The sequence below is a fragment of the Nerophis ophidion genome, linkage group LG15, assembly GCF_033978795.1.
Source record: "Nerophis ophidion isolate RoL-2023_Sa linkage group LG15, RoL_Noph_v1.0, whole genome shotgun sequence".
In the NCBI taxonomy this organism is placed as follows: Eukaryota; Metazoa; Chordata; class Actinopteri; order Syngnathiformes; family Syngnathidae; genus Nerophis; species Nerophis ophidion.
Genome location: NC_084625.1, coordinates 43790074 through 43815414, shown reverse-complemented (window position 1 = coordinate 43815414; position 25341 = coordinate 43790074). Strand labels below are relative to the sequence as shown.

The following is a 25341-nucleotide window of genomic DNA, read 5'->3' as shown; positions in this document are numbered from 1 at the left end:
TTTTGAGGATTAAATAAAACATTTTTGGAAGCAGTTTCTGTTGTGCGGCCTCACTGGCCTGGGATCAGTCTATCCCCCGCGCCCCTCACCCCTTCTGACACTGTAAGGTGTCAGTAGCCATTTTTACGTATAGCACTAATCGCCCAATTTGCCTGTCCCTTTGGCAGCTCTGCCATTGTTTTTATAAAAAGGGTGGAAAATCAGGGGTCCGTTTTGTATTTTCCGCCTTGAAAGGTACACTTTTTTGCGCCTCAGATGCTCTATAAAACAAAGACAAAAATGTGCCAGCCCATTTTTTGTGCCTCAGATGCTCTATAAAACAAAGACAAAAATGTGCCAGCCCATTGGTGAGATGGATGGAGATGTTAGTGACCTGCACCGGAGGCCTTTTTTTTTTTTTTTTTGGAAAAGGAGGAATATCAAGACTGTTTTAGAAAGACAGGCCATACTGTTTTACTATGAAGCCTCGCTGTTTTAGCATGTGGCTTGGCATTGTCTTGCTGAAATAAGCGGGGCGTCCATGATAACATTGCTTGGATGACAACATATGTTGCTCCAAAACCTGTATGTACCTTTCAGCATTAATGGTGCCTTCATAGATGTGTAAGTTACCCATGCCTTGGGCACTAATACACCCCCATACCATCACAGATGCTGGATTTTGAACTTTGGGCCTAGAACAATCCGGATGTTTTTTTCCCCCTCTTTGTTCCGGAGGACACGACGTCCACAGTTTCCAAAAGCAATTTGAAATGTGGACTCGTCAGACCACAGAACACCTTTACACTTTGCGTCAGTCCATCTTAGATGTGAAGCCGGCGGTGTTACTGGGTGTTGTTGATAAATGGCTTTCGCTTTGCATAGTAGAGTTTTAACTTGAACTTACAAATGTAGCAACCAAGTGTAGTCACTGACAGTGGATTTCTGAAGTGTTCTTGAGCCCATGTGGTGATATCCTTTGCACACAGACGTCGGTTTTTGATGCAGTACTGCCTGAGGGATCGAAGGTCCGTAACATCATTGCTTACGTGCAGTGATTTCCCCAGATTCTCTGAACCTTTTGATGATATTACAGACCTTAGATGGTGAAATCCCTAAATTCTTTGCAATAGCTCATTGAGAAATGCTGCTCTTAAACTGTTCGACAATTTGCTGACGCATTTGTTCACAAAGTGTTGACCTTCGCCCCATGCTTGTTTGTGAATGACCGAGCATTTAATGGAAGCTGCTGTTATACCCAATCATGGCACCCACCTGTTCCCAATTAGCCTGTTCACCTGTGGGATGTTCCAAATAAGTGTTTGATGAGCATTCCTCAACTTTCTCACTCTTTTTTTGCCAGTCATGCCAGCTTTTTGAAACATGTTGCAGGCATCAAATTCCAAAATTGCTAATATTTCTAAAAAATAAAGTTTTCCAGTTCAAACATTAAGTATCTTGTCTTTGCAGTCCATTCAATTGAATACAGGTTGAAAAGGATTTGCAAATCATTGTATTCTGTTTTTATTTACACAAGGTGCCAACTTCACTGGTTTTGGGGTTTGTATATCCCTCCAAATATGTAACTTTTGTCGACAGTAGCAAAGGTCCAAATATGTTTTACTATGCCCGACTAGACTAAATACCTTCCATTGATAAATATTCATGCTGTGGCAGGACGAAGAAAAAACGCAAATCTTCAATTACGTGAGCTTCCATGAGTGGACTTGGGAGTCTGCGCCAACCTTTTGGGAACCTCATGCCCCACATTCCAAGTGGAATTGTCATTTTTCTTACGCAACACTGACATGTAAAGTGCGGTGTCAGAGCGAGTGGCTGCTGGGCTCCTCACGGAAACAGAAAATATTCAGATTCCTGCTATGCTCTAGGCTTTTAAAGGCCTACTGAAATTCGATTTTCTTATTTAAACGGGGATAGCAGGTCCATTCTATGTGTCATACTTGATCATTTCGTGATATTGCCATATTTTTGCTGAAAGGATTTAGTAGAGAACATCCACGGTAAAGTTCGCAAGTGTCGGTGCTAAGAGAAAAGTCCTGCCTCTACCGGAAGTCGCAGACGATGATGTCGCAAGTGTGGGGGCTCCTCACATATTCACGTTGTTTTTAATGGGAGCCTCCAACAAAAAGTGCTATTCGGACCGAGAAAACGACAATTTCCCCTTTAATTTGAGCGAGGATGAAAGATTTGTGTTTGAGGATATTGATAGCGACGGACTAGAAAAAAAAAAAAAAAAGTTGGAAAAAAAAAACACGATTGCATTGGGACGGATTCCGATGTTTTTAAACACATTTACTAGGTTAATTCTGGGAAATCCCTTATCTTTCTATTGTGTTGCTAGTGTTTTAGTGAGTTAAATAGTACCTGATAGTCGGAAGGGTGTCTCCACGGGTGTCTTGACGCGCAGTGTCTCAGGGGAGTCGACGGCAGCTATGGACGGCACAAGCTCAGCTTTTCTCCGGTAAGAAGCGACTTTTTAACCACAATTTTCTCACCGAAACCTGCTGGTTGACATTCGGTTGGGATCCATCTCTGCTTGACCGCGCTCTGATCCATAGGAAAGTTTCAGCTCCGGGAATTTTAAACAAGGAATCAGCGTGTGTTTGTGTGGCTAAAGGCTAAAGCTTCCCCACTCCATCTTTCTACTGTGACTTCTCCAATATTAATTGAACAAATTGCAAAAGATTCAGCAACACAGATGTCCAAAATACTGTGTAATTATGCCGTTAAAACAGACGACTTTTAGCTGTGTGTGTGCGTAGCGCTCATACTTCCTAAAAACGCGTGACGTCTTGCGTACACGTCATCATTACACGACATTTTCAAGACGAAACTCCCGGGAAATTTAAAATTGCAATTTCGTAAACTAAAAAGGCCGTATTGGCATGTGTTGCAATGTTAATATTTCATCATTGATATAGGGCGGTTTAGCTCGGTTCGTAGAGTGGCCGTGCCAGCAACTTGAGGGTTGCAGGTTCGATTCCCGCTTCGGCCAACCTAGCCACTGCCGTTGTGTCCTTGGGCAAGACACTATACCCACCTGCTCCCAGTGCCACCCACACTGGTTTGAATGTAGCTTAGATATTGGGTTTCACTATGTAAAGCGCTTTGAGTCACTAGAGAAAAAGCGCTATATAAATATAATTCAGTTCACTATAAACTATCAGACTCCGTGGTGGGTAGTAGTGGGTTTCAGTAGGCCTTGAATGACGTCTTTCTTTCAGCACGCCTGAACTCAACACCTGCAGCCGGCGTGTGGCCTTCATCCCAGCACATGGATGTGTTGACGCAATCCTCCCCACACCCTCAACACAACACACACACACACACACACACACACACACACACACAAACTACGGTGAGGCTTACGAGTCAAGTGTGGCCTGTCAACAGCTGGCCTTACACTAATCCACTCATCAACTCAATTAAAGCTTACGGTATGCTCCATGTCGCTCCATGATAGTTTAGGAAGCACACAATTCTTTATATTGGCTGCAGGATTTGAGATTACGTCTTCGAACTGGAAATATTTGTTGGCACGTGTCAAAATTTCCTTTGGCTAAAACTGTGGGACAACACCTGGTGGATCACTTAAACACTCACCAGTCCACGGTTGTGTAATGGATTATTCAGACCACCCTCATTAAAACGCTGCAAGACCTTTCACCAATATAACACATTAGACATGAAAACTGCAGAATCAGCAGTCTCTATGCAGACAGGATGTGTTCAGGCGCAACGCAGAAGTGGAACGAGGCCATCTAGCGGTAAAAACGTAACACAATGACTCTGCAGTGCAGTTTGGATGTTGCCCAAAGCTGAAAATAAACTCAAAAATTAAAGATTTATGCCGACTGGTGGCGTGTTTTGTGAGAAGAGCTCCAAGCCAACACAAACACACTATCTTAATGATGCAGCATCAATTATAAAGTGATTGCTGCCATGGTCAGTCATTGAGAGATCATAGCACCTGAAAGCAACATTTATGTACGACTGAAACATTTATGAAACAATGACAGCACAGCTTGTTATCAGCCAGGGGCGTATTTAATCAAATGGGGGCCCAAAACATCTCGTAATTGGGGTCCTCCACGTGACAAAATCATGCTGACCTACCATGTTGTTGAAAACTACCATGCTTATCACAAATCCTGATGCTTTTAAAGGCCTACTGAAACCCACCACGCAGTCTGATAGTTTATATATCAATGATGAAATATTAACATTGCAACACATGCCAATACGGCCGGTTTAGTTTACTAAATGACAATTTTAAATTTCCCGCGGAGTTTCCTGTTGAAAACGTCGCGGAATGATGACGTTATTGGTTGGAGGGGACATAATAGCCCAGCACGACTTACGGCTAAAAGCCGTCTCTTTTCATCGCGCAATTACACGGTATTTTGGACATCTGTGTTGCTGAATCGTTTGCAATTTGTTCAATTAATAATGGAGAAGTCAAAGCAGAAAGATGGAGGTGGGAAGCTTTTAGCCTTTAGCCACACAGTGTTTCCTTGTTTAAAATTCCCGCAGATGAAGCTTTACTATGGATCATAGCGGTCAAGCGAACATGGATCCCGACCAAATGTCAACCGGCAGTTTTCAATGAGAAAATTGTGGAAATAAGTCGCCTCTTACCGGAGAACAGCGGAGCCAGCGTCCTCCTGCAGCTGCCGTGACTTCTCTAAGAGACTCTGGCGTCAAAACACCCGTGTTCACACCCTTCCGACTATCAGGTACTATTTAACTCACTAAAACATTAGCAAGACAATAGGCAGATAAGGGATTTCCCAGAATTATCTTAGTAAATGTGTCTAAAAACATCTGAATTGCTCTCACTTGCCCTTGCCTTTTTTTTTTCTCTGTAGGCCTTCACTCTAAATTTCCTCATCCACAAATCTTTCATCCTCGCTCAAGTTAATGGGGAAATTGTCGCTTTCTCAGTCCGAATAGCTCTAGCTGCTGCTGGCTATGATTGTAAACAATGTGAGGATGTGAGAAACCCTAAAATCCGTGACATCACGGGCGTATCATCTGGTACTTCCGGTAAAGGCAAGGCTTTTTTATTAGCGACCTAAAGTTGCCAACTTTATCGTCGATGTTCTCTACTAAATCCTTTCAGCAAAAATATGGCAATATCTTAAAATGATCAAGTATGACACATAGAATGGACCTGTTATCCCCGTTTAAATAAGAAAATCTCATTTCAGTAGGCATTTAAAATTGATCAACATTTATTATAGTGAATTTATTATAGACCGGTTGTGTGACAAAGTGCTATTATTTTGAAGGCCGAAAATATTTGACAGGTGGGAAAAAGAGAGCTGAGAGTCGACACTGTTGACTTTTAAAAGGTGCCGACCTGCTGAACTTGTCACTACATAATACTATATTCTGGTTTACAATACTTTACCATTTCAGTCGCTTTTAATTTGAGTAACTGCACTTAATTTACAAAAAAACATGTCATAAGTGGGTTAATGGGATTTTTTTGGTTTGAGTTTCGTTAAAGTCTGTGCATCTATTGCATGTAATAGTCATTAGATTGTGCAAGAAGGCTCGGAGGAGCTGTCGAAAACAATCATGGTTAATGGTTATTAAAGAATTATTTCAAAACGCACAAATAAAGACAAAAAAAATGTTTTTGACTAGTTGTATTTGTAGTTTTAAAAGTAAAGCAGAGTGGAAAAACAAATTGACAGACGCTTATTTGTGTTTCATTGTATCCATTAAACCATATCCAATTGTACTTACGATCCGCAAATTATGGGAAAATATCCTCTAATCATCACAAAATACCACATATTCAGTCAGCCATTTTCAATACACTGCTCCGAAGTTCTTCGGTCATTTCCATAGATTGACGCCACTGGAGAAACACTTCTGGACAAGTCGCCACCTCATCACAGGGCCAACACAGATAGACAGACAACATTCACACTCACATTCACACACTAGGGCCCATTTAGTGTTGCCAATCAACCTATCCCCAGGTGCATGTCATTGGAGGTGGGAGGAAGCCGGAGTACCTGGAGGGAACCCACGCATTCACGGGGAGAACATGCAAACTCCACCCAAAAAGATCCCGAGCCCGGGATTGAACCCAGGACTACTCAGGACCTTCGTATTGTGAGGCGGACGCACTAACCCTTCTCCCACCGTGGTATTATTTTGCAAAAAACTATAATGGAAAGGCATCTCCTGGCTACATTTACAGTGGTGTGATGCTTCAAATCGGATATCTTTTTGTGATATTTGAGCATTGTTCCGATGGTAGTGCGGCCTGCTAGAAAATTGAGGATTCTCGGATCAAATCCAGCTTTGCCATTCTGGTCACTGTCGTGTCCTTGGGTAAGACACTTCACCCACTTTGCTGTCACTGGTGTAAATGTAGTTTAAATGTATATAATGGGTTTCACAATGTATAGCGCTTTTAGTCACTTGAGAAAATAACTCACTTCACTTATGTAGGCGGCATTACCCAAAAAATATGCCACTTCTACATTGTATGTCTAATGTGAATGTAATGTGTTGGTGAACTGAACCTTATGCGCATGAAACATAAAGCCGCACTTATGTTTTCAGAAGTAAAAATGGCCACGATTCGTGTTGGTGGTAGTCCTGGCACATGTCAATTTCAAGGAGTTTGTGCAAGCGGTGGGACATTGATGCAAGTCGTCCTATATTCTAATCACTTCTAATACATAATTTTTCGCCACGGACTATTTACTATTACTTCGTCTGGCTTTTACTTTGTTTTGATGAAGAATTGTGACGTTTGTCACCTTCCAATGACTTCGAGTTCGATTGAAAACGACCTGAACGTTTAGACCCCAGTTGCCTTTTACATCAACTTCTCTTGACGCTCGGAATTTAAAAAGTCTGATTGTTGAGTGTCATCGAGCACCTTTTCGCAGCAGTCATTACTAAATCGGGTACAGGCCTGCCAAGATCTGTAGTGCTTCAGTTTGCAGGCTTCTGACTGCTTGAGGATTTAGAAAATTAGCCAGAGGGTTTGGGTGGAGTTCCGAATGTCCTGTATTGATCTACGTGCATTCAGTACCTACTCAGTGGCCTAGTGGTTAGAGTGTCCGCCCAAAGACTATAAAAATGGGACCCATTACCTCCCTGCTTGGCACTCAGCATTAAGGGTTGGAATTGGGGGTTAAATCACCATAAATGATTCCCGGGCGTGGCACCGCTGCTCACCTCACCTCCCAGGGCGTGATCAAGGGTGATGAGTCAAATGCAGAGAATAATTTTTGCCACATCTAGTATGTGTGTGACAATCATTGGTACTTTAACTTTTACCCACACACACACAGCTTGGTTTCTTAATTACAGTGTGTGTTACAACTGAACGGAATGCTAACGTGGGTAATTCTGACTGATAGTGGTCGTTACACACCGATCGTTTTGCCACACAATGCCTCAAAGTAATGCGTTTAATTGATCACAGATGGACTGTGATCAATCATCCGAATAGGCTTCATCAGTTCACGCTCTAAGACTTAGATTGGTCGGATCTAGTCTTAGACTTGTATTGGATTGACAGACATTTGAGTTTTTTTGGGGATAGTTACAACAAACCAATGACATATTGATTAGTTGTAGTGGGCCAAATATACAATTATATGTAGGACTACTTTTCAGAATGAATAACAATAAATACAGTATATAACAAAAGTAGACTTGCAGAGAGCACCTTGACTGTGTGATCAAGGTGGCAGAACACCAATTCCTCCACTAGATGGTAGTCTTGCTACTTACTATCCTTGCACAGTTTTCAGCTGGATGACATTTTAGCAGAGGTGGGTAGAGTAGCCAGAAATTGTACTCAAGTAAGAGTACTGTTACTTTAGAGATTTATTACTCAAGTAAAAGTAAGGAGTAGTCACCCAAATATTTACTTGAGTAAAAGTAAAAAGTATGTTGTGAAAAAACTTCTCAAGTACTGAGTAACTGATGAGTAACCTGTTCGTTTAATGATTACGGCAACAAATAATGCACAAAAACTTAAAAATAGCAATGAGCAAATTCAGAGCCAGGAATATCTCTTAAACAACTAAAACAATATTACATATTAAATAATAATATATTAAAAAAAAAAAAAAATAAGGCAAATTGAGCCACAATAACTTAACAGCACCATAGGCTCAGTAGGCATTCATTGATTGATTGATTAAAACTTGTATTAATGGATTGGACAGCACAGTACATATTCCGTACAATTGACCACTAAATGGTAACACCCCAATAAGTCTTTCAAAGTTAATCAATTACTTAATAAATGACCAAGTCGAGGTGATCTACCTCATATACACACACATACACATATATATATATATATATATATATATATATATATATAGTATATAATTTATATTTATTTATTTTGCCGTTTTTGTTCACATGTTAAAGGTGTTTTAATGAATATACATGCATGTTTAACATATAGATTCCTATATTTCATGAAGACAAGAATATAAGTTGGTGTATTACCTGATTCTGATGACTCGCATTGATTGGAATCAGACAGTAGTTCTGATAAAGTCCCGGTTTTCAAATGGAGGACAAAAAAAGTTCCTCCTTCATGTCTAGTACATCAAGAAAGTCGTTTTTTTTTGGCATCTTATTTGTCCAGCTTCCATTTTCGTTTTTATACACTTTACAAGAAATACATTGGCGGCAAACTCCGTAGCTTGCTAGTTTGTTTGCGCTGGCTTTCGTAGACTCTTATTTTGTTAGCGCAGGCGCGATGGAGCGGCACTTTTATTGTGAAGACAGGAACTGTGCGATCAGTCTTGAGGCTTTTGACGGGAAGTACGGTTGGAATAAAAAGTGTCTTTTTTCCTTTACACTTTTGATTGATTGGTTGATTGATTGAAACTTTTATTAGTAGATTGCACGGTACAGTACATATTCCGTACAGTTGACCACTAAATGGTAACACATCAATAAGTTTTTCAACATGTCGGGTTCTACGTGTGACGGTCACGTGACCACCTGGCTCTGTTTGATTGGTCCAACGTCACCAGTGACTGCATGTGATTGGTGAAACGCAAGCATGCGTAAATCCTACTTTGAATGCGTGTCTGACAAAATCAAAACAAACAAAGCGTGCATTAAAAGATTGATAAAAAAAAAGTAGCGAGTAGCGACCTGATTGCAGATAAATGGAGCGGAGTAAAAGTAGCGTTTCTTCTCTATAAATATACTCAAGTAAAAGTATGTTGCATAAAATTTACTCTTAGAAGTACAATTTATCCCAAAAGTTACTCAAGTAGATGTAACGGAGTAAATGTAGCGCGTTACTACCCACCTCTGCATTTTAGGAACTAACACGACTATTATGCATGTGTACAAGTTTGCTTAGACAAAAGCTTGGGAGTTTTCACTCCAGATATGCTGATCAGGGGGATGTTTCTTCATCCAAAAAGGTACAGAGGAAAAGACGGGTCTGAGAGAATGCAGCTGAGTTTGATCAGAGCTGATTCAAGGTTCGGTCCAGACAGAGGCGATAAAAACAGAGCAATTTTAAATGACACATGACCCAATTTTCTTGATATGACAGTTTCTCGGCACTGAGGCCAAATTTCGTGTTTTAACAAATTTGTGTCACCACCATGAATTGATTTAAACAAGTTGAAAAACTTAATCGGGTGTTACCATAACGTGGTCAATTGTACGAAATATGTACTGAACTGTGCAATCTACTAATAAAAGCTTCAATCAATCAAAACCAAAGACAGTCTTTTCTTTAGACCTATTGCTTGGCACTGTCCTTTTGTTTAAAAAGCTGTTTGACCTCTACTTTGTTTCTCGCGCCTGACAAGAGCCTTTGTTAACTGTTTTCAGACAAGCGCTAGATAAGGAAAGCTGATTATTATTTTTCAGGGCACATCGACTGGTTGTTCTGGGGACCAACTACGGAACAGATTATCAGGTTACAGGTTACTACTTACTCACATGGCAGAAATTTGTGAGAGGTCTCGGGTTTTATATCCCGGAGGGGCCCTCAGTGTGGACAGGATCATCAGACCCGAACCAGTTAGAGGTGACCTCTTTTATTGGCTTAGTGAGTCAATAACCAACTCAGCAATTTCACAGACTTGATTAAATGAAGAGACAACAAACTTTTCATACTTTTAGTTTTATTTAAACGCAGTAGTTTCAGGCACCAGGAACTTTCACATCAACAATCCCTTTAACACTACATCTCTTCCACTTCCTCTCTCTTTTTCTACCACCACTGGTTCCAGTTTGAGTTAACACAGGAACCCCAAAAATAGCTGTCCCCGTTTTTTGTATCCAAGCACGTATGCTAGCTAGAGCACAGCTAAAGGGGATCCACACAAAAAAAAGTATCTTAACTTTTTCCACCTCAAATGCCTAAAACACTCCGATAAACAAACACGGCAGGACAGTTAGGTTTCAGCTCTGGCAAAGCGCAGAGAAGACGATCAAACTTGACTAACTTTTAAGAGAATGTAACCCTTATGCCAAGGTTTTTTGGGGATTTTTAAGATGGAAACTGTAGCTGCAATCATGATGTGCAGTGATGTTTTCAAATTACTTTAAGTCTTGAGCCATACAAAGTATTTCAATGGTTTGCATCTGCGCTTTTGCATGGTATACTAGTTACTATGGTAATCTAATTAGTTACTATGGTAATCTAATTAGTTACTATGGTAATGTAAGTCACAGCAGCTCAGACGAGGCACCAAGCAGTGTGGGTTGGGCGTGTTTCCATAGAGTGCCAGCTTTAAATGCGGGTGTCAGGGACAGACACGGAAGGAGATTTTTACAACAAAGTTCTAAAGCTTAGTGATATAGATAAATCAGATTGTAGGTGTGTTTTTTTTACCCTTCGCGTTCATATTTCACTGTTTGCAAATTTTTTGTTGCATTTCGCTTGATTGTAAAATACGTGGATCGAGAGGGAGTGTGACGTTCATACGTTGTCAATATTCAGTGTTTTATCATTCATAGTTAATAATTGTAAATCCCACATTCTTTATTTTCATGTACATTCTGGGTGTCTCATTCAGTAAAAAAAAAGTTAAATTCCATTCCATCATAACGTTTTTAGAATTCAATCAGACATTATTGTGCGGTTTTGTATTACTGTTCCTAAAAATCAAATAAACTTTCCAACCTTGAGACCTCCGAATTCGGGAGATGGGAGGGGGTGGGGGGCGAGGTTGGTGGGGGCGGGGTTTGATGGTAGCGGGGGTGTATATTATAGCTTCCTGGAAGAGTTAGTGCTGCAAGGGGTTCTGGGTATTTGTTCTGTTGTGTTACGGTGCAGATGTTCTCCCGAAATGTGTTCGTCATTCTTGTTTGGTGTGGGTTCACAGTGTGGCGCATATTTGTGACAGTATTAAAGTTGTTTATTCGGCCACCCTCAGTGTGACCTGTATGGCTGTTGATCAAGTATGCGTTGTATTCACGTGTGTGTGTAAAAGCCGCATAAATTATGTGACTGTGCCGGCACGCTGTTTGTATGGAGGAAAAGCGAACGTGACAACCGGTTGTAGAGGACGCTAAAGGTAGTGCTTTTAAAGGCCTACTGAAACCACTACTACCGTCCACGCAGTATGATAGTTTATATATCAATGATGAAATATTAACATTGCAACACATGCCAATACGGCCGGTTAGTTTACTAAATTGCAATTTTAAATTTCGAGCGAAGTATCCTGTTGAAAACGTCAGTATGATGAAGCGTATGATGACACGTGCGCGTGACGTCTCGGATTGTAGCGGACATTTTTTTCCAGCCCGATCCAAGCTATAAGTAGTCTGCTTTAATCACATAATTACACAGTATTCTGGACATCTGTGTTGCTGAATCTTTTGCAATTTGTTCAATTAATAATGGAGACGTCAAAGAAGAACGATGTTGGTGGAAAGCGGTGTATTGCAGCTGCCTTTAGCAACACAAACACAGCCGTTGTTTCCTTGTTTACATTCCCAAAGGTGAAGCTTTACTATGGAACAGAGCGGTCAAGCGAGCATGATTCCCAACCACATGTCAACCGGCAGGTTTTGGTGAGAAAATTGCGGTAATAAGTCGGCTCTTACCGTAGACATGAGCGGAGCTTGCTTCCTTCCTCGTGCACCTGTCAAAAAGGCAGCTCCGTGGCTTCCCTCAGAGACACTGGCGGTCACCACACCGTGGCCACACCCCTCCGACTTTCAGGTACGACAGTTTAATTTCACTACAACACTAGTAACACAATAAGTCGATAAGTGATTTTCCAGAATGATCCTCGTAAACGTGTCTAATAACATCTGAATCGCTCCCACTGCCCTGTCATTTTTTTTTTTTTTTTTAATAGTCCTTCACTCTCACTATCCTCATCCACGAATCTTTCATCCTCGCTCAAATTAATGGGGAAATCGTCGCTTTCTCGGTCCGAATCGCTCTCTCTGCTGGTGGCCATGATTGTAAACAATGTGAGGATGTGAGGAGCTCCACAACCCGTGACGTCACGCGCACATCGTCTGCTACTTCCGGTACAGTCAAGGCTTTTTTATTAGCGACCAAAAGTTGCAAACTTTATCGTCGATGTTCTCTACTAAATCCTTTCAGCAAAAATATGACAATATCGCGAAATGATCAAGTATGACACATAGAATGGACCTGCTATCCCCGTTTAATGAAGAAAAACTCATTTCAGTAGGCACGTCCCTAATATTGTTGTCTGAGTGGAAATCGGGAGAATGGTTGCCCCGGGAGATTTTTGGGAAGGGCACTGAAATTCGGGAGTCTCTCGGGAAAATCAAAAGGGTTGGCAAGTATGTACACATTTTTTCTTCAAAATAATTGCCCAGGCCTGAGCTAAACTGGCTGTGATGCACAATGTGACCAGCAGATGGTGCTGGATAATGATGTTCAGGTAAATGTAACGAAGAATATGGGCTATATATTCAGTGAATAGAAGCATGCAGAGAGGAATAAATGTTGAGCCTTTCAGATGATAAAGTTTGGACAATAATAGATGACAGACACAGTAGCCAATAAATAAAAGGAGACAGCTTGTCCTACCTGCTCCCGGGTGAAAGTGACGTGGGGTGTTTTCAAACTGCGCGGTGCTCGAGTCTGTCCGTGAACGGCCAGCCTAATTTAGACTCAGGGTTTCATGTTTACAAATAAAGTTGACGATAAATATGGATATGGTGACTGACGGAGGTGACAAATAAGATGAAATTTAACAACAAAGTAAAGCGGTAGCACCCAAACATGTCTTCGCTCACAGGTGCACGTTCTCTCGTGAAATACTTAATTATGGCCCATTGTGGCCACACCCACCTATACCCACGTGACCCACAGACACACCCACACACACTGCTCCTGTCTCTTACACTGTATACCTACACATAAACAACTTTTTATTTTTTTTATTTTACAAACCTTTATTCATAAATTGCAACATTTACAAACAGTTGAGAAAGAATATTTAAAATAAGTACAAAAACAGTACAAAACAGCGCCAGGGGGTTGTAAACTCAAAGTAACTAAAATAGAATGCTATATATGTATATATATATATATATATATATATATGTATATATATATATATATATATATGTATATATATGTATATATATATATATATATATATATATATATATATATATATATATATATATATATATGTATATATATATATATGTGTATATATATATATATATATATATGTATATATATATATATATATATATACACATATACATATATATGTGTATATATATATATATATATATATATACATATATATATATATATATATACATATATATATATATACACATATATATATATATAAATATATATATATATACACACAGGGTGTACCCCGCCTTCCGCCCGATTGTAGCTGAGATAGGCGCCAGCGCCCCCCGCGACCCCAAAAGGGAATAAGCGGTAGAAAATGGATGGATATATATATATATATATATATATATATATATATATATATATATATATATATATATATATATATATATATATGGGCTTCACGGTGGCAGAGGGGTTAGTGCGTCTGCCTCACAATACGAAGGTCCTGCAGTCCTGAGTTCAAATCCAGGCTCGGGATCTTTCTGTGTGGAGTTTGCATGCTCTCCCCGTGAATGCGTGGGTTCCCTCCGGGTACTCCGGCTTCCTCCCACTTCCAAAGACATGCACCTGGGGATAGGTTGATTGGCAACACTAAATTGGCCCTAGTGTGTGAATGTGAGTGTGAATGTTGTCTGTCTATCTGTGTTGGCCCTGCGATGAGGTGGCGACTTGTCCAGGGTGTACCCTGCCTTCCGCCCGATTGTAGCTGAGATAGGCGCCAGCGCCCCCCGCGACCCCGAAAGGGAATAAGCGGTAGAAAATGGATGGATGGATGGATATATATATATATATATATATATATATATATATATATACATATATATATACATATATACATATATATATATATATACATATATATATATATATATATATATACATACACATATATATATATACATACACATATATATACATATATACACATATATATACATATATACACATATACATATATATATATATGTATATATATATATATATATATATATATACACATATACATATATATATATATGTATATATATATATATATATATATATATATATATATATATATATATATATATATATATATATTAGGGGTGTGGAAAAAAATGTATTCGAATACGAATCGGGATTGTCAAGTTGTGCGATTCAGAATCGATTCTCTTTTTTTTTTTTTTAAATCAATTTTTTTTATTTTTTTAATCAATCCAACAAAACAATACACAGCAATACCATAACAATGCAATCCAATTCCAAAACCAAACCTGACCCAGCAATAAACAAAGCAATTGAGAGGAGACACAAACACGACACAGAACAAACCAAAAGTAGTGAAACAAAAATGAATATTGTCAACAACAGTATCAATATTAGTTATAATTTCAGCATAGCAGTGATTAAAAATCCCTCATTGACATTATCATTAGACATTTATAAGAAATAAAAAAAGAGAACAATAGTGTCACAGTGGCTTAAACTTGCATCGCATCTCATAAGCTTGACAACACACTGTGTCCAATGTTTTCACAAAGATAAAATAAGTCGTATTTTTGGTTCGTTTAATAGTTAAAACTAATGTACATAATTGCAATCAGTTGAACATTGTCATTTACAATTATAAAAGTTTTTTTTTAAAAAGGTACTACTCTGCTAGCATGTCAGCAGACTGAAGTAGATCCTGCTGAAATCCTATGTACAGTATTGAATGAATACAGAATTGTTTCTAATTGGAAAAATATAGTTTTCAAATCGAGAATCGCATTGAATCGAAAAAAAAAAACCCCAATATATAATCGAATCGCGACCCCAAGAATCGATATTGAACCGAATCATGGGACACCCAAAGATTCGCAGCCCTAATATATAGGCTATATTGCGATACACGATATATATCTCGTTATTTTGCCTTAGCCTTGAATGAACATTTGATGCATATAATCACAGCAGTATGATGATTCTATGTGTCTACCTCAAAACATTCATGTCATTTCAAAACAGAAAGTGCAAGATTGTCAGAGACATTTCAAAACAAGCTATTAATGCACTTTTGTGCATGATGTCACTAAGATGACGTATCAAAACAACACTAAATTAAAGTGCACTTTTTGTACAGAACTCCACTGCAATAGTTTAAAACAAATAAAGTTCACTTTTGTGCATGATGTCACACAAGATATTCCAATAAGTGTCAAAAAAATAATGAGCTGAAAAAAGGCTCTCGTATTTAATAGACTGGGTCCTGTTTTCTAAATAATTTGAAACCCAAGCGACCGTATGTTCTGACAGTCCAATGAGAAACAGCCTGCGTTTTAAAATATGATGTTTTCACACTGCACTGTCATTAAATGTATGACAACAGGACTTCTGCTGATTGGAGTAAGCATTGCTCTGGTTTGTCGACAAATTGGGAGAGGCTGGCAGCCTTCAAAGAACCCCAAGGCTGCCACAAATGATTGGAGTATGCGGGCGGAGCTGCGGACATTCTTGTGATTTGGATAACATCGAATCGTCTGCCCTGCAGGATGAATTTGAGGACCAGGAATAGGCAATTAATAGTGAAAACAAAACATTCTAACTAGAATTGTTTCCCTGGCTTCAAGAGTCTCCCGAAGGACGGTGTGGCAAAAAGACACAACAAACTCATTTCTTGTACATCAAAACATCACTGCTCTTACTGCCCGCTTCATTCAGTCTATTATGAGCAGGATAGTTGCTATGGACCCTGAAAGAATATCGATTTGGGCCCCGAGTACCCCATGCATAAAGCCCTTAAAATTGTTGTCAACTTTCTCTTCTAAACGACGGCCCTGTGAGGAGTCAGACTAGAGGAAACTGGTTTGTGGACTGTGGGTGTCCAGTCCGGTCTCATGGGTGGCAGGCAGCAAGATAGGAACACTTTCTCATTGAGTTCGTTTCACTGAGCAGAGTTTGCGGCGCTCATTCACAACTTCACAGAAAGTTGAGAATGAGCAGGAGGCAGTGGTCTCTGCCAAAAAACAAAGCCAACCAACCGTGGCTCCTCCTTAAAAGGGAGAAACATGTAGGGGTCCCTTGCAGATCTTCCTTTTACAAAGTCCAGACACCTTGGCTTCAAAACAGGCCGCTGTGCCGCTGCTAAGAAAGTGGTGAGGATGACGCCAAGCCATTAAAATGCTCGCAGTGGATCTCAGGCCTGATGGATGATGATACCTTCAACCGCCCACTTATGCTAGTTCGCCTTGTCCTGGGACATTTAGTCGTTCGGTAGTACGTTTTTTTGCAGTTGCCGCCAAACAAAATGGCATTCTTACCTGCCGGACGAGGCTGTTGGTCGTAGTGTCAGAGGAGGTGCTCCCGCCTGAACCACTGAAGCCAATTTTACTCCGGGCTGCTTTGTCTTGACACTTCGAAAAGTTGAAAGAAAAAAAAAAATCAATACAATAGGATTCATTGGTTGAAATGAGATGCAGGTACAGCTTCCAACCACTCGGTGGCAGTAATCAGAATCAGAAGAGTTTTTATTGCACGACAAAGTTGAAAAGTCTAACACGGGGTCGGCAACCCAAAATGTTGAAAGAGCCATGTTGGACCAAAAATACAAAAACAAATGTGGCTGAAGCTGCAAAAAAATAAAAGCCATATTATATACAGATAGTGTGTCATGAGATTAAATTGAATAAATATATAAATGAGGGTGCATGGGAGTTTGCCCAACCAGTCTACATGTGCTTTGTGGACTTGGAGAAGGCATTCGACCGTGTCCCTCGGGAAGTCCTGTGGGGAGTGCTCAGAGAGTATGGGGTACCGGACTGTCTTATTGTGGCGGTCCGCTCCCTGTATGATCAGTGTCAGAGCTTGGTCCGCATTGCTGGCAGTAAGTCGAACACGTTTCCAGTGAGGGTTGGACTCCGCCAAAGCTGTCCTTTGTCACCCTTTCTGTTCATAACTTTTATGGACAGAATTTCTAGGCGCAGCCAAGGCGTTGAGGGGATCCGGTTTGGTGGCCACGGGATTAGGTCTCTGCTTTTTGCAGATGATGTGGTCCTGATGGCTTCATCTGGCCGGGATCTTCAGCTCTCACTGGATCGGTTCGCAGCCGAGTGTGAAGCGACCGGAATGAGAATCAGCACCTCCAAGTCCGAATCCATGGTTCTCGCCCGGAAAAGGGTGGCGTGCCATCCCCGGGTTGGGGAGGAGACCCTGCCCCAAGTGGAGGAGTTCAAGTACCTAAGAGTCTTGTTCACGAGTGGGGGAAGAGTGGATCGTGAGATCGACAGGCGGATCGGTGCGGCGTCTTCAGTAATGCGGACGTTGTATCGATCCGTTGTGGGGAAGAAGGAGCTGAGCCGGAAGGCAAAGCTCTCAATTTACCGGTCGATCTACGTTCCCATCCTCACCTATGGTCATGAGCTTTGGGTCATGACCGAAAGGATAAGATCACGGGTACAAGCGGCCGAAATGAGTTTCCTCCGCCGGGTGGCGGGGCTCTCCCTTAGAGATAGGGTGAGAAGCTCTGCCATCTGGGAGGAGCTCAACGTAAAGCCGCTGCTCCTTCACATCGAGAGGAGCCAGATGAGGATGTTCGGGAATCTGGTCAGGATGTCACCCGAACGCCTCCCTAGGGATGTGTTTAGGGCACGTCCAGCTGGTAGGAGGCCACGGGGAAGACCCAGGACACGTTGGGAAGACTTTGTCTCCCGGCTGGCCTGGGAACGCCTCGGGATCCCCCGGGAAGAGCTAGACGAAGTGGCTGGAGATAGGGAAGTCTGGGCCTCCCTGCTTAGGCTGCTGCCCCCGCGACCCAACCTCGGATAAGCGGAAGCTGATGGATGGATGGATATAAATGAGCTCAAATATAGCTACAAATGAGGCATAGTAATGCAATATGTACATACAGCCAGTCTAAATAGCATGTTAGCATCGATTAGCTTACAGTCATGCAGTGACCAAATATGTCTGATTAGCACTCCACACAAGTCAATAACATCAACAAAACTCACTTTTGTGCATTCATGCGCAACGTTATAAGTTTGGTGGACAAAATGAGACAGAAAAAGAAGTGGCATAAATCACGTCTTAGAAAGTCTTAGAAAGTTATGCATGTAAACCATGGGTGTCAAACTCTGGCCCGCGGGCCAAATTTGGCCCACCGTGTAATTTCACTTGGCCCTTGAGGCAATATCAAATTAACATTAGAGCTGGCCCGCCACTGTAACACCACATTCACCACTAACACTCTTACTTGCCAAACCTATCGATTTTCCCAGGAGACTCCCGAAGTTCAGTGCCCCTCCCGAATTTCATCCCGGACAACAATATTTGGGGCGGGCTATAAAGGAACTGCCTTTGGCGTTCTCTACAACCTGTCTCCACGTCCGCTTTTCCTCCATACAAACAGCGTGCCGGCCCAGTCACACAATATATGCGGCTTATACACACACATAAGTGAATGCAACGCATACTTGGTCAACAGCCATACAGGTCCCACTGAGGGTGGCCGTATAAATATCTTTAACACTGTTACAAATATGCGCCACGCTGTGAACCCACAACAAACAAGAATGACACATTTTGGGAGAACATCCGCACCGTAACACAACATAAACACAAGAGAACAAATACCCAGAACGCCTTGCAGCACTAACTCTTCCGGGACGCTGCAATATACACCCCCCGCTATCACCAAACCCCGTCCACCTCAACCCCACAGCCAAAAAGAGGCATTGAATTTTTATATAAATTTTATTTAATATGCCATTGATATTTTTAAATTATTATTATTTGAAACTCGATTTTGCATGTCACTATAAAGTTATATAAGCCTTGCTTGTTCAATATTCAATGCAAAACTTGTTTGGGTTCCTATTAAAAGGTTAATTTGTTCAACCTCTTCACGGTGGGAGAGGGGTTAGTGCGTCTGCCTCACAATACGAAGGTCCTGCAGTCCTGGGTTCAAATCCAGGCTCGGGATCTTTCTGTGCGGAGTTTGCATGTTCTCCCCGTGAATGCGTGGGTTCCCTCCGGGTACTCCGGCTTCCTCCCACTTCCAAAGACATGCACCTGGGGATAGGTTGATTGGCAACACTAAATTGGCCCTAGTGTGTGAATGTGAGTGTGAATGTTGTCTGTTTATCTGTGTTGGCCCTGCGATGAGGTGGCGACTTGTCCAGGGTGTACCCCGCCTTCCGCCCGATTGTAGCCCAGATAGGCACCAGCGCCCCCCGCGACCCTGAAAGGGAATAAGCGGTAGAAATGGATGGATGGATTGTTCAACCTCGGCCCACGGCTTTGTTCGGTTTTAAATTTTGGCCCACTCTGTATTTGAGTTTGACACCCCTGATGTAAACAAACTGTGGTGAGTTCAAGGACTGCCCAAATTAGTCGGACAAAACGGCGCTCGCCAAATACTCGAATCAGTGAAGCATGTTTAATATAAACAGTGTGCTTTATAGCAATTAGAGAGGTTTGTGTCATGTTTGTCCTCCTACAGAAACCGAATTAAAACAAAAATTATGTTTTTTTTTCCCCCTCATCATTTCCATTTTTCATATATTTTTGAAAAAGCTCCAGAGAGCCACTAGTGTGGCGCTAAAGAGCCACATGCAGCTCCAGAGCCGCGGGTTGCCGACATCTGGTCTAACAGATTACTCTTCATTGGCTCTGGAGCAATCAAAGCTGCTCACACGGTCAATAAGGTGGCCACCATGTTTGACAGATCAACTTAATGTGTATTATATTTATGCATGACAGCATTTTTGTTGAAAATTGTGAGATGTGTCTGTTAAAATCATGGTTGGTTTTACAAATGATGACAGATGTGAACAAAAACATGTGTTCTCTTTGTGTGATGATGTGAATGAGATGTGGTTGTATTGTATATTAAGTATGTGTCCATGAAAGGGCATTTTTTGACTTTTTTTAAATTTGATTACGAGATATGGTATGATTTTATTGTCATAATTTTATTGCATGATTTTTGTATCCCTTTATTTTAGGTAGCCAGGGACTGCAGATGGAAATTTATTTAGCTTTGATCTGCTACAGAACGTATCAGTCTTTGATCTTAATGTTTCTGTGAATTGTCCCTTCAAAAAAAGACTAAACTAAGAGTTTTTATTGGTATTTTTTGACAAAAAGTGTTCACAAAATAGGAATTTTTCTTGGTGCAATCGTGAAACACATAACACAGAATAGGTAATAACATGAGCTGTAACTGAGCTATCAGATTTTGTTATTGTTCATGTGCCTGATGGCCGAGGGGAAAAACTGTTCAGGCGGCGGGAGGTATGGGTCTGGATGGACCGTAGTGTCCTGTCTGAGGGGCACAAGTCATTTAAACTCTAAGAAGAATTAGACCAGGACGAGTTGGCTGGTTGGCCCTGGTTCTACCCACTGACGTCTGTCATTGATCATCCTGTAGTAGGGATGTATATCGTTAGATTTGATCCATACCCACACCAATATATCCATCCCATCCATCCATTTTCTACCGCTTATTCCCTTTCGGGGTAGCGGGGGGCGCTGGCGCCTATTTCAGCTACAATCGGGCGGAGATAATCCTTATCGATATTCATCGGAATCTTATCGGTACTTATGTAATCGGTCTAAATAAAGAATAGATTGTACACCACCAACATCATGTAACATCTCACAGCAGGGAACTACAAACCCAGTTTCCATATGAGTTGGGAAATTGTGTTAGATGTAAATATAAACGGAATACAATGATTTGAAAATAATTTTCAACCCATATTCAGTTGAATATGCCACCAAGACAATTATTTTTTTTGCAAATAATCATTAATTTAAAAATTTGATACCAGCAACATGTGACAAAGAATTTGGGAAAGGTGGCAATAAATACTGATAAAGTTGAAGAATGCTCATCAAACACTTATTTGGAACATCCCACAGGTGTGCAGGCTAATTGGGAACAGGCGGGTGCCATGATTGGGTATAAAAACAGCTTCCCAAAAAATGCTCAGTCTTTCACAAGAAAGGATGGGGCGAGGTACACCCCTTTGTCCACAACTGCGTGAGCAAATAGTCAAACAGTTTAAGAACGTTTCTCAGTGTGCAATTTCAAGAAATTTAGGGATTTCAACATCTACGGTCCATAATATCATCAAAAGGTTCAGAGAATCTGGAGAAATCCCTACACGTAAGCGGCATGGCCGGAAACCAGCATTGAATGACCGTGGCCTTGGATCCCTCAGACGGCACTGTATCAAAAACAGACATCAATCTCTACAGGATATCACCACATGGGCTTAGGAACACTTCAGAAAACCACTGTCACTAAAAACAGTTGGTCGCTACATCTGTAAGTGCAAGTTAAAGCTCTACTATGCAAAGCGAAAGCCATTTATCAACAACATCCAGAAATGCTGCCGGCTTCTCTGAGCCCGAGATCATCTAAGATGGACTGATGCAAAGTCGAAAAGTGTTCTGTGGTCTGACGAGTCCACATTTCAAATAGTGTTTGGAAATATTGGACATGGTGTCATCCGGACCAAAGGGGAAGCGAACCATCCAGACTGTTATCGACGCAAAGTTCAAAAGCCAGCATCTGTGATGGTATGGGGGTGCATTAGTGCCCAAGGCATGGGTAACTTACACATCTGTGAAGGCACCATTAATGCTAAAAAGTTTTGAAACAACATATGTTGCCATCTAAGCGACGTCTTTTTCGTGGACGCCCCTGCTTATTTCAGCAAGACAATGCCAAGCCACATTCAGCGCGTGTTACAACAGCGTGGCTTCATGGTTTCTACTCATTACAACTAACAGATGGAAATGATATTTATGTATTTAATATTTATTTTACATGATATATGACAAATATATGGTGTAAATAGATACAGTCGATCAGCATGTAAGTCGGTGGGTATTTAAGCAAGGTGTGCATTGATGCCGCACAAACGCGGGGCGGTAAAGTGACGTCAGACGCCGACTCGAGACTCGTTTCTTCACAGCTGCTTTATGAAATATTATATTACTTCCATTTTTCCCTTTTTCGAGTGGATTACTAGATCACTATAGGAGGAAGGTTGATGAAGCATGTTTTCACTTCAAACTGATCCTTAATAGCCTGCGTGACTTTAAGGGACTTTTGTTGAGTTAGAAACGTTTGTGTTGTGTTGCTTTCTTATTTGTGAAGTGAAGTGAAGTGAATTATATTTATATAGCGCTTTTTCTCTAGTGACTCAAAGTGCTTTACATAGTGAAACCCAATATCTAAGTTACACTTAAACCAGTGTGGGTGGCACTGGGAGCAGGTGGGTAAAGTGTCTTGCCCAAGGACACAACGGCAGTGACTAGGATGGCGGATGCGGGAATCGAACCTGCAACCCTCAAGTTGCTGGCACGGCCGCTCTACCAACCGAGCCAAACCGCCCCTGTGGTTATTATTAGATGCTACCTGTGTCTTTTTTATGCATAGTAGGGACACCTGAAGTGAATGTGACAGCGTGTCATAATTACAGCTGGATTAAAAAAAAATACTGAGAGCCGTGTCATTTGTCCAGAATCTCAACATTCCTCCTAGACTGACCCAATTAGGAACCAGCATCAAAAAAATACCAGTACTTGCTGTACATTTTTGCAATTACATACTGTGATATGATTTTTTTTTTACAATGAATATAAATGTATGTTTTACAATTAATATAAAATGTATGTATTTACAATTAATGTAAAAATGTATGTTTTTATAATTAATATAAATACATGTTTTATAATGAATCTAAAATTTTTGTTTTTACTATAAATATAAATGCATGTTTTTACAATGAATATAATGCATGTTTTTACAATTAACATAACATGCATGTTTTTACAATAAACATAAATGCATGTTGTGTCAATGAACATTACAAGCATGCTTTACAATAAATATAAAATGCATGTTTTTACAATAAATATAAACATTATTTTTTTTTACATCAAATATAAATGTATGTTTTACAATGAATATAAATGCATGTTTTTACAATTAACATAACATGCATGTTCTTTGGGGTCACGGGGAGCGCTGGTGCCTATCTCAGCTACAGTCGGACGGAAGGCGTCATACACCCTGGACAAGTTGTACATTTTTACAACAAATATAAATCTATGGTTTTACAATGAATATAAAATGTATGGTTTTACAATCAATATAACATGTATGTTTTTACAATGAACATAAAATGTATGTTTTTACAATGATTATACATGTATGTTTATACAATGAATACAAATGAATGTTTTTACAATAAATATAAATGCATGTTTTTATAATCAATCTAAAATGTATGTTTTTACAATGAATATAAATACATGTTTTACAATGAATATGAATGCATGTTTGTACAATGGATATAACCCGTATGTTTGTACAATAAATATAAATGTATGGTTTTACAATGAATATAACATTTTATGTTTTTACAATTAATATAGAATGTACGTTTTTACAATTAATATACATTTTATGTTTTTAAAATGGATATCAAATTTATGTTTTTACAATTAATATAACATTTATGTTTCTACAATGATATAAAATGTACGTTTTTACAATGAACATAAAAGTTATGTTTTTACAATGATTATAAATGTGTTTATACAATGAATACAAATGAATGTTTTTACAATAAATATAAATGCATGTTTTTATAATGAATCTAAAATTTATGTTTTTACAATGAATATAAATGCATGTTTATATATTGAATCTAATATTTATGTTTTTACAATGAATATAAATGCATGTTTTAAGAATCAATCTAAAATGTATGTTTTTACAATTAATATAAATACATGTTTTACAATGAATATAAATGCATGTTTGTACAATTAATATAAAATGTATGTTTTGACAATGAATATAACATGCATGTTTTACAATTAATAAAAAATGTATGTTTTTACAACCAATATAAATGCATGTTTTACCATGAATATAACTTGCATTTTTTTACAATGAATATAACCCGTATGTTTGTACAATAAATATAAATTTATGGTTTTACAATGAATATAAAATGTATGTTTTTACAATTGATATACATTTTATGTTTTTACAATGAATATAAAATGTATGTTTTTACAATTAATATAAAATTGATGTTTCTACAATGATATAAAATGTATGTTTTTACAATGAACATAAAATTTATGTTTTTACAATGATTATAAATGTGTTTATACAATGAATACAAATTAATGTTTTTACAATAAATATAAATGCATGTTTTTACAATGAATCTAAAATGTATGTTTTTACAATGAATATAAATGCATGTTTTACAATGAATCTAAAATGTATTTTTTTACAATGAATATAAATGCATGTTTTACAATGAATAGAAAAGCATGTTTGTACAATGAATATAAATGTATGTTTTGACAATGAATATAACATGCATGTTTTACAATGAATATAAAATGTATGTTTTTACAACTAATATAAATGCATGTTTTTACAATAAAAATAGCATGCATGTTTTTACCAAGAATATAACATTCCTTTTTCACAATGAATATAATCTGCATGTTTTTACATTAAATATTAAAAGTACGTTTTTACAATAAACATAAATGCATGTTTTATAATTAATCTAAATTGTAGGTTTTTTACAATGAATATAAATGCATGTTTTACAATGAATAAAAATGCATGTTTCTACAGTGAATATACAATGTATGTTTGTACAATAAATATAGCATGCATGTTTTACAATGAATATAAAATGTATGTTTTT

At 39.3% G+C, this 25341-nt stretch overlaps 1 protein-coding gene across 3 annotated transcripts in view; it reads right to left on the bottom strand.

The window, feature by feature from the left end:
* The window catches only part of cacnb2a (calcium channel, voltage-dependent, beta 2a), a 188005-nt gene that overhangs the window by 155367 nt on the left and 7297 nt on the right, over positions 1-25341 (bottom strand). For 2 of the 3 annotated variants that reach the window (XM_061922213.1, XM_061922217.1), the window contains exon 2: positions 16906-16998. In XM_061922213.1, the coding sequence (XP_061778197.1) occupies positions 16906-16998 (93 nt within the window). Of the gene's footprint in view, positions 1-13054; positions 13280-16905; positions 16999-25341 lie in introns of those variants that run through there. The other variant, XM_061922219.1, reaches the window with a different exon arrangement.